General features: G+C 36.5%; 2 protein-coding genes across 2 annotated transcripts; both read right to left on the reverse strand.

Annotated features, from left to right (window-relative positions):
* Positions 1–3,323: 3,323 nt before the first annotated feature.
* On the reverse strand, positions 3,324–6,816 carry LOC141428631 (uncharacterized). Its single transcript, XM_074088635.1, has 2 exons — positions 3,632–6,816; positions 3,324–3,369 (listed from the first exon to the last, which is right to left on the reverse strand). Exons 1-2 carry the CDS (start codon positions 6,814–6,816, stop codon positions 3,324–3,326), a joined length of 3,231 nt encoding a protein of 1,076 aa, XP_073944736.1.
* Positions 6,817–12,269: 5,453 nt separating this feature from the next.
* On the reverse strand, positions 12,270–16,181 carry LOC141428941 (uncharacterized). Its single transcript, XM_074089018.1, has one exon. It carries the CDS (start codon positions 16,168–16,170, stop codon positions 14,710–14,712), a length of 1,461 nt encoding a protein of 486 aa, XP_073945119.1. The 5' UTR covers positions 16,171–16,181; the 3' UTR covers positions 12,270–14,709.
* Positions 16,182–19,681: the final 3,500 nt, after the last annotated feature.

Below are 19,681 nucleotides of genomic sequence, written 5' to 3' on the forward strand. Positions count from 1 at the left end.
ACGATCTAAAGCACCTGTGACGTGGATTTTATACCCGACCTGTCTTCATTTTGACGTAAAACTGCCCTTTTGCGACATGTTGTTTTACGCGTGGCCACATTAAATTAATATAGGAACAAAGTTACTTTATTTCGATGGATGATTAATGTTTATATTATAATGTAACTTATGAATAAGTTTCTTCAATAAAACTATTTTAGTATTTTTTGTGTGTAGATATTAAGAAGATTCTTTATTTTTTCATACATTTTAATACACTTCAAATCCTCACCCAGTTATTTTAATGATAACGGCTGTGTACTCGTATGCTGAGTATAAACGTTTAATTAAATACAATTTATTAAAAAAACACTACGACTCATTAATACAAACACCTAGACGACATTAGAAAAACAGACATTAACAAGCCCACCTACGCTTGCTTTGAAGTAGATTTGCGATTTCTCTTGGTATGATTTATATACAATTATAACCGAAATCTAGCAAGAATTATTTTAATTAATTATAGTGATAAAAGAGCATGCAATAGCGTCGCTAGAGGGCCTTAAGCAGTATAATTGAGTTAGAGAGTTTAAAAAGAGGTTTAGTTGCTTTTATAGTGCTCAAGGTCGTATAGAGGTAATTTGAAATGCCTTAGAGTCTCTTAACGAATTATTTTACGGCGATTGTATTTCTAATCTAGAATAGAGTTGTGTAGCTCTATATTAGCACCTTGAGCGCCATATGTGAGAATTATATGGTTCTTGTACGGTCTAGAGATCTACAACCGCAAACACTAAAGCTTTTGTACGACCCAAGGCAGTAGAATAGCTCTAACCAACTCTAAGAGCTGCTTGATCAAGACGCCATTACGGTTTTTGGTAAAATTATTTTTTAAGGTTATGACAACATTTGAAGATCGTATTTATGCATAAGTCGGGACTTTTGACGTACCTAATTAAAATAACTATTTCTTATCTGTGACCCTACAGCCATATGGCTACAATTTCATGTATCAGTCCAGTGCAGGATGAAGAGACTGTCAAGTTAGTAAAGCAAACACATGTACTTATGAATTTTCAGGGTTGATTTGGGCCAGTGATAATCTTAATTTAATATGCTAATAATTTTACACAGCCACTTTACGAAGGCTTTGACAGGGAACATTGAGTGATAGTTTCCAATACAAAAGTAGAGTTTGCCATGGCCAAGGGAGCCTAACCGCCGAACCTCAATTCCACTTCATACAGAGTTTAACGGGTGAACTTAAATGACTGTTAATGGACGCACTTTGCAACGAAATTTTCGCCTCCAGCACTTAGGCTAAAACACTTAGGTACGGCGAATATTAAGTTTTAACTCAAGCCATATATTACTGTGGCTCGAGCTCAAAAATGGGGGTCGGGAAATTTAAAGGGTTGCCTCACGCCTATTTTGCCCCACCGTTGACGCATACAATCTGCTATTAAAAACTTTCCCTTTTGCTGCTTTGCATTTCACGATGTATATTTCTGCTGCATGACAAAATGTGGATCAAATGTCTCCTGATTAAATATTCTGCCTTTTGCTGCCACCTTGTAATTTCACTTTTACTGCAAGCATGTATTAGCGAGCAAGATGGTGGTAGCAATGACCTTGACCTGACCTGTTTGGATATATATGTATAATATTTTACAAGTTTTTACTTTACTCCATGTCACTGATGATGATGTCGTGATGTGTGTTCTGTGTTCTGTGTCTGTGTCATGTGTTCTGTTGGCGTTGCCACCCAACATTTGAACAAACATTGAAAAAGGGAAACTGGGAAACTGCAACACCTACGACAGCAAATAGCCAATCAGAATTATTATATATTTTGTAACGCAAAACGTTTTATATTTAAATTAAAGTGGCTGGTTCGATTACTCTAATTACCGGCTTTGATGCCAGTTTGATGCAATCAAAAAAGATTTAAAAAAATCATAACTCAATTTTTGGTGCGAGCTTTTTTTACTAACTGTACAATTCTGCATTGTCATCTTATAAAAGTAACATGTATTTGATGCCAATCCGATTACCAAAATACTCGTAGTGAAATTCGACTTAAGATTTATCTCAAATATAAATGTGAATTAAGTGTTTCTAAAAAGAGGTCACAGATACACTTATCTGAAAACCAATATCCAGCTAGCGATAGCCGCATCGTCACGCAAAATTAATCCTAACACTAGAGCATCTTGACCTCAATCAATTGCATGGGGCGATTGATTAATCGCCACTCGAACATTAATCACGCGTTGATGCCCACGAATTGGAGTTGGGAGGTTAACGCCTCTTTTACTGTTGCTAAAAAACGCCGCCAAAAAAGACAACTAAAAAGTAATAGTAGATTATTGTCGTGGCCTGGAAGTAGGCAATTGCTGGCTGAGTATGAGTATTAAACGGACGAGCTTGCGAGTGAGACTAATATAAAGCTTTTCTCAAAAATGGTGAATAATTCTGAAATAGAATAAACGTTTTGTTTAATGTTTAAATAATCTAAATTTTGTTGACCGAGGAAATGACAGTACAAATTGCTTTTTTGATGTGTTTTATTCGTTTTAAATCTTTGACAGTATCGTACATAAGAAAATAACGTAAAAAGGCTAAACATACCGCCCACCAAAGTATATCTACTTTACTACATTAATTTCCCCTTTAAACATAACTCTAATCTTAATCTTTAGTAATCATGACATACATAACATTGTGTATAAATATACTCTTAAAATAAAATCAACCTGTATATTAATTTGCTTCATATTATGAACATGACATGAGTGTTTTTCGATCTAAATGGACTGTATCTTAAAAGTTAATTTTCAATTAAATTAATGTAAGTACGTGTCAAAACATAACAAACATTAAGCAAATTAATTTGTTTCTTTAAACATAAAATAATAAACCTATTTCTTTCATTACATTGTTAATCTTAAATAACATGCAGTATGTATAACTGCATCCTTAAAATCATTTCAGTAAATGCTTATATATTTTGTTAGTTGTTAGTACCCGTAAATTAACTAAAATCTTAAGAACTACAGAATAACGAGTAGTGAACCGCCCACCATAAACTAACCATTGGCTCAGTGATATTTACCTCATGCTCATTAGATAGATCTTTTCTGTACTTAGTAGTTTAAGATATACTGATTTCCATCTTTCCAGAAGTCTTGCATACTATTTGAATTAGGTAAGTAATAAACACTTGGAACATTTCAGGCTGACCTCAACTACAATGACTTTTCCATAATAATATTTAGCTTTGCAGTATAAAATCTGTTACTTATAGGTAAAGCTTTGTGAAAATCTCTTCATTCTGTGTTTTATTCACCCTTGCATGAAAAGTCCCTTTTGATGCCAAATTCCATCCTAATGACAAATTATCTTGTAAATTATATGCAGTTGTTCTTTAACCGTTGTAGTCCGGTACACTAATTATTATCCCTACGTACTTGCTTTGTTTCGCACTTTTATACATTTTGAGGTAAAGTTGGCAGGATTATCTGCTGACTGAACATGCCGTCTTCTATCATTGTCTATTTGAATAATCTCTGACACTCGTTTCCTAACGAAAACTTGCCAGTGACTGGGTTTTGTATGCAACCAATATAAAAATAATATTGAGTCTGACCTAGCGCAGATATTATTCATCGGAATGTTCAGCAGCTCAGATAGAACACGCAGAAGCTTTGCTCCTAGCTCCGCACCGCATAGTTCCATTCTTAGAATAGTCAGTTGTTTCAGCGGTGCAAGCTTTGTTTTAGCTGCTTTCTTTGTAACAGGAACTATGTCATTCTCATCTACAATCCTTAGATAGACTACAGTTGCATACACCACTGAAGAGGTATCTGTAATCCCATGTAGCTGAACATCTTTACACTCAGACCTCATCCTGATCCATCGTGAAATCTGTATGGTTGGAACTTCAAGAAGTTTTCTCCGGTTTGTCATCCATTCTTCTTCTAAGTGCATCGGAAATTCATCATCCCGCCCAAGACTGCAAATCCATAGTCTTTGTATCATCACCTTAGCAGTAATGATGATTGATGCAAACCAATGGAAAGGATCGAACAGACTGGCTACTTCTGGTGTAATCAACCCTTTCGTTACAGATGTCTTTGATCCTGGTAAGTTGCCTGTTATTTTGTACATATCTTCTTTTATATCCCACATGAATTCTAATATCTTCATAACCTTGTCTAATTTCATCTCTGTTTTGTTTTCAGGTTCCTGGAGTACTCTACCGCTTTGAAGAAACTCGACTAACGACTCTGAGTTTTGCATCACAAACCCCCCCGCCTTTAACATACTGTTAATCTCGTGACGGAGTGTTTTTGTTTCAGTTTTGACTTCATATCTTGCCATCAGATCGCCCGTATAGAAACAAGTCTTCACCACCGGCGTTTCGCGAAAATATGTTTTTGCTTTATTATTGTCTAGCTGATTACGTGCGGTTTGGTAAGGTGCTGCTAATCTAGTCCCAAATGTGACGGTAAGTAATTTATAAGTTTCCATTTTTTTCGAAGGTTCTTCTCTCCATACTAAACGCTGTAAATCAGTATGTTTTTCTGCCATCTTGACTTGACAATACACCTTGACTATATTGGGTGTTCTCCACTCTTGCTTTTCGTCTTCAACATTCTTTAAATAGTGCAACTCTAGATTCTCGTGTATAACTTTATTGTATTCATTTTTCAACTTCTCATTTTTGTTGAACTTCCTTTTTAGTTGTTTAAATCTTAATACAGCTTGTTGTTTAGTGTCTCTACATAACTTTACAGTGTCTTCGATATTTTGTTTTAAAGGTAAGTGTACAATATGTCTTCCAGTATCATCTCTTGTTGTTGTTTTCTTGTACACTTCTTCACACTTTTCTTCTTCCAAGGAAGAAGTGAACCAAGTTTTCTTGTTTGTAAATAAATCAGTTTCTATTTCCCAGAACTTCTTTAAAAGATTGTTATCCTGTTGCACATCCCTGGTAATATGAAAACTTGTGATATATTGCTGTGAATTAACAGAATTTGTGTTAGTATTTCCTGACAAAATCCAACCCAAGTGTGTATGCTGAGCGACTACGTCACCCGGCCCTCTCATGAAACCTGAGTCTATGATTTTGCAGAAAACATCAGCTCCGAGAAGGATATCAATCAATCCCGGTTTGTTAAAAGTGGGGTCCGCTAACTTCATATTATCAAGTTGAGGCCAGAGACAGCCTTTTATTTCCCTAGAAGGTAATCTACGTGTTAATGACTTTAATACATAAGCATTTACCTTTACAGAGAAATCAGTCTCATACCTTGACATGATTTGTAAACCCACCATTTGTTTAATGCACACGTTGTTACCATCACCTAATCCGGAAACCGTCCCGCTGATAGCCGTTATGTCCAAGTTCAACAACTCGGCCAACTGCGCCGTGACAAATGAGGCTTCGGATCCTTGGTCAAGTAAGGCACGGCAGACATGAATCTCTCCTGATCTTGACTTAATGCCCACCAGTGCTGTTGCCAACAAAATATTGTGGCTTTCTTCCTCTTCTTCACTTGACCTTACGTGTGCTACTACCTTCATTACTTCTTTGTTTGTTTGTACTGTCTTGTTTTCTTCCTTATCCACGGTTTGTTGTGAATATCTATGCAGAAGCGAATGATGCCGCCTCCCACATACTTGACATGAGGTTTTTTGCTTGCAATGAAATATCTTGTGATTTGGGATGAGGCAATTGAAACATAATCCATTGTTCTTCACGAAATTGTATCTGTCTTCCACTGATTGATTGCTGAATTGCTTACAATTGAAGATGTAGTGACTTTCCTTACAAAATGCACATTTTAATATTCTATTGATGTCATTAGTTGTTACGTGAAATGTTTTCGAGTTAAATTGTTTTTGACATTTGTATACTGGTTCCACCATTTCTAAAGTCTGGAATCTTGTCTCTAGAAATGATTGCAACTGTTTAAAACTCGGCAGTTGTTTCACTTCATCTTCACTGATCTGCTGTTCCCAATGTTTGTGACTATCGGTGTCTAATTTCGATACGATGACATAGTTGACAATTGCATCCCAATGTATTGTAGGCAATCCCAGAAGTTTAAGTGCATTCATGCATTCAACAGATGTATCCAGAAGCTGTTTTAAGCCCGCGGCTGATTCATGCACTAACGTTTTCTGGCCAAAGAATTTCTTAAAAATCGTATTTGCTATGTACCTTTTGTTGTCATACCGCCTCTTAAGTACCGACCAAGCTTCGTCATAGTTGTCCTCTGTGATCGAAAACTGCCGCAACAAAACTTCTGCATCTCCCTTTAAGCTGGCTTTAAGGTAATGCAGCTTTTGCACGTTTTGAAGTGACGTGTTTGTGTCTATGAGCGCCGTAAATAAGTCGTGGAATGCTTGCCATTCGGCGTAGTTACCGCTGAAAGATGGTATTTGAATTTGGGGCAATTTAAGCTCGTTACATGATGACGATGACTTATTCGGTTGTGGTTGTGGCTGATCGGTATGTTTTGTATTTAATATCTGAAGTACATTTTTGAGATCACCTTTGTATATATAGTACCTCTCTTCAAGTGACTCAAAGACATTCTCAGTAAAGTACACCGATGATTTTGTATCTTCCTCAGTGGCATTTAGTATCAACTTCTCGTGTGTACTTTTGAAGTCCGTCCAATACGCTTCCAACGCCTCCAAACGACCTTGGCAATAGCCTACAGTTAGTCTTTCTTTAGGCGACTTTTTAAAGTTGATATGACCCTTTTCTACTTTTTGTAATAAGTCCACTTGAATTTTTATATAATTTTGTATTGATGCCATTTTTAATAGTATACCAGAATAATCTCAGCAATAATCAGTTTGCGTAATTTTGTATCGGAACTTACGTGTTTTTTCAGGAATGCCAATTTCAGAATTTCGAAGAATGTTAGATGTCAAATGTCAACCCGTTTGTCTTGAATTTCAATATTTTGATTATATGTATTTCATTGCAAATATTACTCTCTCTTCTTTTCATAGGCCACTGTTGTTCACAATTCTTAAAATCCTGGTCGATTGACCATGTTTAATGTTTAAATAATCTAAATTTTGTTGACCGAGGAAATGACAGTACAAATTGCTTTTTTGATGTGTTTTATTCGTTTTAAATCTTTGACAGTATCGTACATAAGAAAATAACGTAAAAAGGCTAAACACGTTTTCTCAAATATATATATGAAATTTAATTTTATTCCAATATTTTTCTTATGCTTTCCCGCCTTTTTTTCATTAAAAATAAACTGCAGGTGTATTTTTCCACCGAAAACACCACAAGCTATTTCAGACCAATAGAAAAAGTCCGGAGTTCCAACAAAATATCTGATACCGGCCATTAGACTTGGCTGTATACGACTTGTGCCAACATTTCCATGGCCTTTTTAACTTCATTATTGTCGAGTTAGCGCGCCTGCAATCTTTTTAACTTTTTAATTTTTCGCTGACCATAAACTATGCACTTCACCTTTATAAAAATAATTATGCACTACCTAGCTGTTGCCCGCGACTTCATCTGCGAAGAATTTGTTTATCCCTATCCCGCGGGGACTATGCTGATTTCCCGCAAAATTAGTCTAAGTTAATTTAGTATAAGTACCTAGTAATATTTTTTTTTATCTAAGCGTCATCGGTGTCGGGGGACCGCTAAGGTTAACAGAAAACTAAAGTTACATACGTTGTATTTTTTAAAGTAGGTATTAACCTTAGCGGTCCCCCGACACTTGATGCTGTGTTCAAAATTATATCGACAAACCAGATTATAACCGTTTGCGCTGAGTACCTAGATAACATAGTAGACAACCAACAATTTAGTAAAGTAGATTGTACAACAAGAGCATAAAACGTGCCATTTTACCCATGACGTTCATATACACGACACGTCGAGGGGAAAATGGGTTTAATGCTCGAGTTTTACACTCTGCTTTTCACTTCGATGGCGAGGAGACGAAATAGCAACAGTGTAAACAATTGTTCACTTAAGTACTTACTATGTTCATTTTATTTTTCATGCATTACTATATAATTATAATTTATTAGTTTTATTGATTTATTTTGATTGATTTGATTGTTTTTTATTTTATATAAGTAAATTAAAAATTATGAAATATATATATATAAACTTCTTTGTTTGTGGCTGTTGACACCTGTGCCTCTAGTGTGGCGTTTTCACAAAACATTCGTTTACTATTCGAAGACGTAAATCGAGCGTTCGATCGTCGATACGTAGCCGCCACATGTCCACGGTGCGGCGTCGCCATCCGTTTTCGTTACGATACGCGGACGAAATAGTTCACAAAAGTTGTGCAAACTTTCCGCTAGAGGCGCTGTCGGTGTTTCCATACAAATTGAGATTTTAACGCGAACGCGATCGAGACGTATTTTGTGAACGGGAAAATACACTAAGCACACTGATTACCTTGGTCTTAGACGAAGATTTTATTTTATGCACTAGTGCATAAAAAGTCATTTTATGTCGCCTAGATCCAGCATAAACACGAACTTTACAAGCATGAGAAGTGAAAAAAATATTTATAATTTTAAGCGACCAACAAGGTTGGGTCAAGCATTTCTGTCGAATGCATCCACAAAGATGAACGCTCTCAAATATGTTTATTTGTCAAAAAAACAAACGCTGTAAAATTCAAATTATACACAAAAATATATATAACGCATTTTCACTGCCACCGACGCACATATGCATTTTAGAAACTTCGCCCAGTGCCGCTGTATTAATTATTCATACATTTTGAACGCACATGTGCGTCGGTGGCACCAGTCAGGTGGTAGTGAATGCGTTAAAAGACATTACATAAAATAAAACAAATGAGTGAATTTCGAAAGTCGACTTCGTCGCTTTTACAGCGACGGGACACCACACCCTCCGGCCAGAAGTCGGAGCGCAGGAACATCTGGTGCTCGCATATGGTCGGTATACCGTTCGACGTTCTCCTAAGGCAAGCCGACGCGGAGATGATGAAATGACCTGGAAGCGAAACTGATCGAGTGGCTGCATATCTCCGGATAAAGAGATGTGAAGGTCAAGAGGAGACGCCTTTGATCAACATTGGGATATAAATATAGGCTAAAAGAATTGCAAAAGTCTATTCCTCTACTCTACGCTGTCCCGCCTGGTATCGAATGGTATTGTTTGATGTATATTTATAAAAGTTGTTGTTATGTGGAACGATAGAGGACCTTAATATCAATATCAGATTCCGACATTGATGGGGGAAAAGAAAACAAGCTATATTAGTTACCTGTCAACATACCTGTAGGTACGGGGAACGGACAATAACTTACATATTAACTGAATGTTTCTTTGAGGCTACGTATGAAAACAATATCAACTAGTTGTAAACATAGAACTACCGCGAGACTCATAACATAGTGAAATAAGCGAATCATTCATGTATAGATAAATAATAAGTTTAATTTAAAAAAACTTGCAAAATGTAGGTAAGTCGAAAATATACATGAAGAGTACGAGACTGCTCCAGTATAATTTATTCTATTTTCTACTTTACTTTATTCTCCAGTAACACTCTCATGTCTTTTTAAAATAAGTTTCATTACGTAGTAAGTAGTTTTGAGTGGTGGTGTAGCGGTATAGCACGTGACACGGAATGCCGAGGACCTGGTTCGATTCCCAGCGCTGGTCTATTTTTCTGGTTTTTCTGTGCATCTGTTTCAGTTTGTATTTTCGATATGGGTTTTACGGGATGACCGTAAAAGTAACAAAATTTGGAGTTGAAATAAAAAATACAAAAAGACTCCAAAAACCAATCTTAATAAGTTTCATCATCCATTAAAATTCATCTATGGCGATTTTCAATTAAATAAATACTTAAGTTTTTAGCCTGAAGGCGTAGACCACGTTAATGAAGGGAAGTTGTGGCCTAGGAATCGAAGTATTTGACTGTACAAAAGTGAACCTATCCTCTAAGTTTGTGAATCGTAGTGATCTTTTACCCGACTGCAAGGAGTGGTATTGTTTTTCGCGCGTATCTTGTATGTAAGTATGTAATATGCTTTATTACCGCGTATCTCTCAAACCGCTGGCCAGATTTAGACAATTAAGATAACATTAGAATCGTCCCGATAACCCAAGTGTCCTTGGATAGGTGACGTTAAAAAAAAATTAAACATGGCGGCTGTGAGATGCAAATATTGGGGGTCAACATTTTTTAAATGAGTATCAAAATCAAGAGCTCATCTTAAAGATCTCAAAAAACTATTTCATATCTGTTATATAGTAAATAACATACGTTATAATGTTACTACAAAATATTAAAAACGGAAAAGAAGACTATTAGTGCTAGAAAGCTGTAATTTTGAATGGATATATTTAGCAATTATGCTAACAAAGTGGTAAAATTTTAGGGTCTCCCACAGCCGCAAATTGGGGCTGATACTTTTTTTTCGTCTAACATTATAAGTGTGGGGTATCGTTGGATAGGTTTTTTAAAATTATTACGGAATTGTGAAGGCGATTTTTCGATACAGTGATTAGTTTTCAAAATATAAAATTTTGAAGAACAAATTTTTGTTGAAATCTAGCGTCTGCCCCCCTCTAAAAGCTAATCTGTTTGTTTAAAAAATTTCAGAAAATTCCTATGACAGTGAAATTATTAAACTAACAAAGAAAAGTATTACGGCTAAGTTTGCTTGAAAATTCTTAGTAGTTTAACAGTATATAGCACCCTAACTTGTAAAATATACTTACTTTGAATATGCCGTACAAAATACAAAATGCTTAGAAAATATTACTTGTTTAATATGGATATGTTTGATTATGACGGCTATGGAACCCTATCCTGGGCGTGTCCGATACGCTCTTGGCCGGTTTTTGTATAATGTGTTACCTATTTAGTATAGGTATGCAAAACAGAACAATGTGGTTTACGAAACAATTAGATACTTAAATAAATAAATCAAAGTGGCGATTCAGTGGAAAGATCAGACAGATCAAGCAATTACAGCCCAACAAACCTAAAGACCACTACAACTAACGCTTCCGAGATAATACCGCGGACACGAATGACAAAAGACAACCACTCCCCAACGAACTTAGTTTACTACTAAGTAATAATAGAAAAAACGCTGCGACTAGAGCCTACTCCAAATACCAGACATAACTACGTGACAATACTTAGAACGTCACAAGTCACAAAACAAAACAAAGAAGCGCGTGTATGAGTCCAGGAACGAGTCCTACTGGGACAAGACTACGGGAAGATTCCTAAAATTCGACGCTTTCTCCACTAAACGGCAGAATGCTTAGCTAGCCCACTAAAGTCTTAATGTAGCGCAAGGAATCTATTATTTTATGAATAAAACCCACATCAAATACTTGGATGCTGAAGTATATACTAGGCTGCAAAACTTACCCCCCCATGGACCCACGTCTCGCTTTTGTTACCGCGGACGAGATTAGAGACCTGCTCAAAGGCATCCGCCCGAAAAAAAGCTTCTGGCACCGTTGGTGTCTCCGATTGGGTGCTTGAACTACCAGAGACCATCATCCTCCTCCTTGTCACAATTTTTAATGCAGCGTTATAAAACTTCCATTTTCCCTCTGGAAAACAGCGGAAGTGATCGGCAAACTCAAACTCGGTAAGCCTCGTGCCAACCTCTCCAGTTATATGTAGGCCTATCAGCCTCCTAATAAGCTTTCTGGGGTAGCTATATTAACGTGTATTACTCACTTTATTGAGGCTCGAAAAGAGCCAAAAATGAGCACTCGCCGACGAGACCAGACGACCCAGACCCTAAACTACAATAAACTCGAAACGATTGTACCGACTGTCGCCGATCACGCCCTCCACTATCAGGGCGACGCTGTTAAATATACAGTGGAAACAGTAATAGGTGGCCGATATTCAAGCGTTTCAACCGTCGCATTTTCTGGGCGTTTTTCTACGTATATAAAAAAATGGCGGAATATTCTGATATAGTTTTTTAGTTATCTGGTTGAACTGTAACAAGTAATCGAAAACGACATCAAAATCTACAGCCAATTCGTAAAACAGATTACGCACACGTGGACACGTGAGTGATATGTTTATTTGGAGTAAATTGATACCCAAGCTCATAACATAAGCCATAATAAAATCCACTGCCTGAGCACAGGTTTTCTCTCACAGCAAGTTCATTTAGGTTTAGTTAACCCTTTACCAGATTAAGGGATATAATCAGTTCAGTTCACTTCAGTTTCCTTATTTGCTTTCAACAGATACAAGTATCATGCAAAATTGTGTATAATTAAAATAAACTAAGCCTTATGCATACAATTCAAAATAAAATTCAGAATAACATTTCACAAAAGACTGATAAATATTCTAAGTAACTATTCTATGAAGATGCCACATTTTAAGATAAGGTAATACATAATTATTTTTAACAACACTGAGAGCCCGGCTTCTCTTCTCGGCTTCTTTTCTCTTCGCTAAACACTATCTGTATATCTATATTTTCATAATAATATTAAGATATGGCAAAATCAGGAGTTGTCAAATACCGTATTGCAACTATTAACCTAACCAAATAGGTAATACGTTTAAAAGGTTAAAAAAGGACGAGTCCCTCAAGATCTTCTGTAAATAACCCTATTTCGGGTAGTTGGGTAAAAAATGATGACTAATAATCATTAGTCATACATAAATCATTACATGGACATACTTATCAGTTGGATATTGTGACATACATGCTAAGAACCAAAAATACCTTTGTAAAATCTAAAATCTAGTTATAAATCGACAAGAAAGCTCGCTAAAAGAAGAGGAGATAAAACAATAATAATTGCAATTATTGTAACAACAAGAAACTTATGTCGAAAGTTATTTATGGTGCTGACTAATACTATCTAAGAGTCAGTTCGAATTATTTCCTTGATTTAGTTTGGCAAACCCATTTGTCTTCTAAAATTTTGCTCTGGGATTATTTTAGACTTAGCGAGTATTGAAATGTAAACGCAAGGTCATTCAGATCACTGAATAATGTACAATGAATTATTTTTCCTCGTACATTACTGGCCCATGACGTTGGTTTTGTACAAGGAAAAATAATTCATAGTAGGTACAATACCCGGTTCTGGAGTAGGAATTATTTGTCCTCTCAAAGTGCTGGTAATGGAAGTTGGTTATGTACGGGGAACAAGGGTTATTTGGTTAAAATTAAATGCAACGGAAAAAACAAAAACAATAACGAGTTTCCATTTCTCATACAAAACTTAAAATTAATGTAATTTTATTTTGTTACATTGAATATGAACGAAAACTAATTATAAGCATCAAAATAGCTGCTCCCATTGTATAAGTAGTGGCAAAGTTTTATTTTGTTTCAGTGTGTTGTTTGTAAATTAGAACGAAACTACTTTTGTATGAAAATGCGATCAGCGGCGAGAGTACTGGTGACTCTTAACAAAAAATACGTGATCATTAAAAATATCACAATAATTAAGGCGTAAACTAATAATAATATTGTTGGCATTAGGCTAAACGGCGTATAAGTACGAAGAAAATAAATTTAGTTTTTATTTAATATGTTTGAAATTAAAAACGTTGAAAAAAATTAAAAAATTAAACAATTTATAAGGATTACATAAATTATTTTAATAAATCTAAATGATTATCAAACTCAATTAATATTAATGCAGTAAAAATCAGTAACAAGCACGTTATTATTAATGATCTAAGTATACTGTATTTTTTCCACATGGTAAGTACAGAGCGATTAATAAGCAAATAGTTTAAAGGTGATTGTTTATGTGACATGTTAATATTAAATGCTAGGTCAACATCTTGCTATAAATGCGCTGTAAACTTGTGACTATATCAACGACAGATAAATCTTTGGCGGTTTTTGCTCGCTGTTCATATAATTCCTACCACTGTATCACCGATCTTGACTAATAAGTAGGTAAGAAGTACATACCTTCTACGTTGATGATGTTAACACAACGTAAGGTAAACGTACGATTGCTCGACACTGGTCCAATAGTTGGCATCTTCAATCTTATGTTGTGAGCAATAGAGATGACAGCAGGGTGTCGTCTATTGGGCATTAGCGTGTCGACCACTCGGACCTTTACCTTAGTCTCTTTTAGATTCAATTGTAGTGAATTTTGTACATAGGTAAGCTAAAAATATATAATGAACTATTAAAATCGCTCCAAATACAATAAGTGCTTATACAGCGTGTATTTTCGATACTACCTCAAACTTTAAGGGTAGTTAGTGAAGGCCCTAATAATCACGTTTTATTATGTTGTAGTAAAAAAATTAGGCTTATTGTTTTCCTTACAAAATTAATTAGCACGCAATGTTTTTTTATTCAAAACGTCGCACTTGTTAACGTCACAGCTGTCACAGAACGCTTCTCTCTCGTATCAAATTATTGTACGCATTACATTGCTGCTCGAAAATATTTCAAAAATTAATTACGCTCTGATAGTTAAGTCTAAATTAACAATTTGTTTTGGTATCGATTCACAGCACTTAAATCTTCGTCTGGTTACAGTTTGAGGTAGTATCAAAAATACACGCTGTATAACCATCGTTCATTAAGTCCAAGGACATGTGTAACAATTATTTTTGCCAATTAATTTTGCAATGCCATTCAGACAATTATTAATTGGCTGGACACGCTGTATCTATGGGACAAATTTAGTAACACAAATTATTAAACCAAAAGAACGGCGACAGTAGTCAAAATTATAACAAACGTTGACGTTACTGTGGTTGCTGAATTCATTGATTTATCGACAAAAGTTTGAAGCAGTCTGCACTCCACTTTTTCCCTTCTCGGAAACGTGTAACTAACAGTCCATATCATGTAACATTTCATATTAGGTGTGACATGAACATAGTGTCCATTGAACATTGGATCCAACGCATTTTTCACGCTTTTTGGTGCAATTTGTGTGTACGAGAGTACCAACGTGCCATTTGGAAGTACAATTGCATTTTCATTGGCAGTTGCTGGCTGGTTGAGTTTATTCTGAGTCCATATGAAATCAGTCATCAAACGGCAGTCGATTTCCATTTCGTCAAATCTATATTCGTCGTAATAGACACTAAAAAGACACATCTCGTCCGGCCGTGGCTGGTAGGAACTATGAAACGTCTGGATTTCACTTTTTCTAGTCACACGTCCAAGATTGTACAGGGCTAAGCCTGCCAGTAGCTTGCTGTAGCGACTTTTCGATGCTCTGTACTCGAAGACGTAATTAGGTAACCGTCCCGTGTAAGCTGAGTAATACACAACTCTGTTTCCATTATCTGTATAACGAATTCCATGCGGTGGATTGTAGGGGTAATGATAAATGTGAGTAGTTCGAGTATTTGAAATATAATAGGTTGTCGGCTGGTTTCTTACATATATATGGTTATTATAAACGCCGTGATCAGTATGCCCAGTATTCACATTTATCGTTGAAATAACTGTGTTAGTGCCAGAAGGACGGGGATATGATCCAGTCCGTGGGTCTAAATTCGGCTTGAATCCACTGCCTGATCCGCCGGGGGAAAGAGGATATGTATGAGTTCCAGACGTCGGTTTAGTCTGTGGGTAAGGTGTATTCCCCAGTATCGGTGCACTAGTCACTTGCCTGCTGCCACCTGATCCGCCGGGGGAAAGAGGATATGTATGACTTCCAGACGTCGGTTTAGTCTGTGGGTAAGGTGTATACCCCAGTATCGGTGCACTAGTCACTTGCCTGCCGCCACCTGATCCGCCGGGGGAAAGAGGATATGTATGACTTCCAGACGTCGGTTTAGTCTGTGGGTAAGGTGTATACCCCAGTGTCGGTGCACTAGTCACTTGCCTGCCGCCACCTGATCCGTTGAACGAAAGAGGATACGTGTGAGCTCCGGTCGTCGGTCTTGTCGGTGCACTTGTCGGCTTCCACACATCTGGTCTGACGACTCTGGTCGGACGGTCATAAATTCTGGGCGTTGTTGTTTTTATATAACGCGTGTGTTCCCGTTGCGGAGCACTTGTGGCATGCCTTCCACCGCCAGATCCGCCGTACGAATGTGGATAAGTGTGAGGTTTAGATGAGCTGCGTTTTTTTGTTTCCACATTGGCCAATATTATTACACTTATTAATAAAAAACTGAGTAGTCTCGCGGTATGCGCCATGGCGGGCAGCGCTTGCTCGTTTGAGCCAATAAGCTTGTAAAAAGCGAACGCTTCGGATAGATAAAGATGGCCTTCAATTATTTATAAATTCAATTCGGTTTGAGTTTAATTTGCATAGCTGTAGTATGCAGTGGCAAAATTTAAACAGACCTACATCGTTTTGCAATGAATTTTCCATATAAATCATGGCAAATCACAAACCATTTTGAGGTGAAATGTTTTGACTAAACGTTGTACTTATTTAATGTATTTAAATAATGATTTTGTTTCAGATTTCTCAGATCCATAGATTATTAGTTACAAAGCACTTATAAAATTATATTACTACATTAGTATGCAAAAATTAAAACAAAATGAAATAGGTACATTAAATTGCCTATTACAAAATTAAATTAAATTAACCTATAAATGCTGCCCGTAGAGTCCATAATGCACAGAGTTCCAGTTCATTGCACAAGCCGGGTCAACAGGGCTACTACGAAACTCGAAGTTCGTGTCGTGCGGTCTCTCTGACACTTATACTATTTAATACGAGAGCGAGAGGGCGGTACGATACGAACTTCGAGTTTCGAGTTTCGTAGTAGCCCAGCAGTCCAGACGAGCTGTAGAAGACTGTTAATACTATCGCGCACACGATATTATTATAAAATCGAGATAAGAATACCATTCGAAAGTACCGCTAGCGCAGCAGTACATAATGAATAAATATATCATAAAGTTAATCTATGATAAATTTATAATATTATGTTCATAGTTTGTGTGCTTAATCATAATCAGTTCTAGGTGGAAGGTGTGTCACTTCTTTTATAAAAAACATATTAAAGTATTTGACAAATTTGTCATTATTTTTCTAGTAACTTTCATGTTATACGAAGCTTGAGGTCCCGGGTTCGATTCCCGTGTCGGGGCAGATATTTGTATGAAAAATACGAATGTTTGTTCTCGGGTCTTGGGTGTTTACTCGTAATATGTATTTAATATATTTTATGTATCTATCTATATAATTATATTTATCCGTTGCTTAGTACCCATAACACAAGCTTTGCTAAGCTTACTTTGGGACTAGGTCAATTGGTGTGAATTGTCCCGTGTTTTTTTTTTTTTATTGATTCGCTGTAGGTACATACCTATCAAAAATATATTTATAAATAGCTTTTGCCCGCGGCTCCGCCTGCGTGGTATTCGGTTATCGCCCGCTGTTCCCTCAGGAACTGTGCATTTTTCCGGGATAAAAAGTAGCCCATGTCACTCTCGGGCCCATAAACTATCTCTATGCCAAAAATTACGTCAATCCGTCGCTCCGTTACGGCGTGAAAGACTGACAAACACAGAAACACACTTTCGCATTTAAAATATTAGTATGGATATATTCGTTGTAAAGCATTAAACAGTGTTCCTAAAGTCCCATCATTTATATTTTATTTAACTTCATAATATATAATTTAAATATTAGATAGGTAATAACATAATTCATATATACTAATGTAAAATGCATTGTATTCAATTACCCATAAATAAGTAGGTCTATTTGCATGGAGTGAATAATGGCATGCCACAGTATACAGTGTTTTTTCGACGATAATGATTCATTTTTGACTTTGAAGCTTCTATAATTAGCGTGAACAGCAAGCATTATCACTTGTTTCGCTTTCTCGGACTGTTAAAGTGTATAAAATCTACAAGTGCATCGTTCTGAAGTGAACGATAGGTACAATCGTATTTCTTTCCCTCTGGATATAGTTATCTTTGTACCTGTTGTCTGTTTTGCTGCGGTGATCAATAAAAAGTCATTAAAAATATTATATTGTGTTGTATTTTATTGTATTGTATTAAAGAATAATTAAAGACTAGCAGTGGTCGTACGGCCAGCAGTATGATGATTTCGGACCAATGCATGTAAATGCGTAATTTCTTCAATGTTTTCTTTGCAAAATACACTGGGCGTGTTGTACCACGATGGACAACCTTTGCACCAGAAAGGATTCACAGCAGGGTCAAGCCATCTCTCACGAAGACTTAGAAAAAATTGTCTCAGAGCCTTAACAACCGGTCGTCTCCATGGGACAAACAAATACCTAGTCTGCGAGCGCCGGGTACTATTCGCGCTTTTTAAATGGCAGCCATTTCAGCAGCCGCTCCCCCATCCTCTCTCTAAATTAGTATTGTTTGCATCTCATTGAAGTTTGTAGAATCTGTTTGTCTGTTGTGTTTCGGCGTGGATAGTAAGACAGCCGGTGAAATTACTGAGGTATCCCATCTTGGGCCTCTAGGTTGGCAACGCATCTGCAATACCCCTGGCGTTGCAGATTTTTATGAGCGGTGGTGATCTCTTACCATCAGGAGACCCACTTGCTCGTTTTCCATCCAGTCGAATAAAAAAAAAAACGTTTTTCTGTTACGTTGTACTTCTTTCATTCTAAAACCGTGCTGTTACATATCTGTGTTATATGACATTAACAGCTCTGCTGCAATGGACAGTGCAATTACTTCCAGCACACCTATGCCTTGTTAATTAGTTGTAAGTGTTGAAACATTTATGATGATCATCCACGGTAAATCTTACTCTGGATTGAACATTACATACCTAATTAGAAATTAAGTAGATTTATTACATTTCATAGGTTTTCGGGAAGTTGATTGGGCCAGATGTCTAGTTATTTTGTTTTGTCATAACTTGTACTTACTATAAAACTGTTTTTACGAATAGCGAATAACTTATTCGTTCTTATTCTTAAATCTTTCTTGTTTAGATTTCATTGATCCAAACGTACCTACTGTAGGTACTGGTAATACGAGCAAAAACAGAATATGTTAGAAATCCCAACTAATATTATAAATGAAAAACCGGCCAAGAGCATGTCGTACACGCCCAGGATAGGGTTCCGTAGTCTTACTCTCCACGCCGAAACACAACAGTGCGTGCACTGCTGCTTCACGGGAGGATTAGCGAGCAAGATGGTGGTAGCAATCCGGACGGACCTTGCACCAGGACCTACCACCTGCAAAATTACTTCTTTAAATTATAGAATCGAAATTACTAATAAAAAGAATATTCTATCGTGTGTTTAAAAAAAAGGAATATACTATTGTACACACATTTTATTTCAGTGGCAACATTGTCGTAGATTCTTTGGTCTTGAATTCCAGTTTTAAGTATAGTGACATACCTACCTACCGACCTACCTTTTCCTGGGGGCCAATCAATGGCCGCCATGTGGTCGACACGTTTGGATGTGTATTCCCTTGAATTAATTGAGCATAATACTGGCGACAACGGTTCGACAGACCGAACATAGTTGATTGTGTGTGTTTTATTTCTTAACATTTTTAATATAATTAAAAAATATTTTTTTTTATTTTTTACTACAACATGCTTCCTAGTAACACAGTCACAAAAGGTGGTTACAGTGATTGAATGCAAGAGACTAATTTGTCTCGAATGTTCTAAAAAATTATATCGATTGCCGACAAAAATGTTTGTTTTGAGGGTTTGCAATTTTATAAAAATAAA

This window comes from Choristoneura fumiferana, chromosome 6 (assembly GCF_025370935.1).
Source record: "Choristoneura fumiferana chromosome 6, NRCan_CFum_1, whole genome shotgun sequence".
NCBI classification, from domain to species: domain Eukaryota; kingdom Metazoa; phylum Arthropoda; class Insecta; order Lepidoptera; family Tortricidae; genus Choristoneura; species Choristoneura fumiferana.

Excerpts from the sequence above, each read along its gene's own strand:
- LOC141428631 (XM_074088635.1), bottom strand. The coding sequence starts at position 6,816 with ATGGCATCAATACAAAATTATATAAAAATTCAAGTGGACTTATTACAA. Across the intron at positions 3,370-3,631 it reads ATGAATAATATCTGCGCTAG|GATGGAATTTGGCATCAAAA; the intron begins GTCAGACTCAAT and ends ATTTGTCATTAG.
- LOC141428941 (XM_074089018.1), bottom strand. The coding sequence starts at position 16,170 with ATGGCGCATACCGCGAGACTACTCAGTTTTTTATTAATAAGTGTAATA.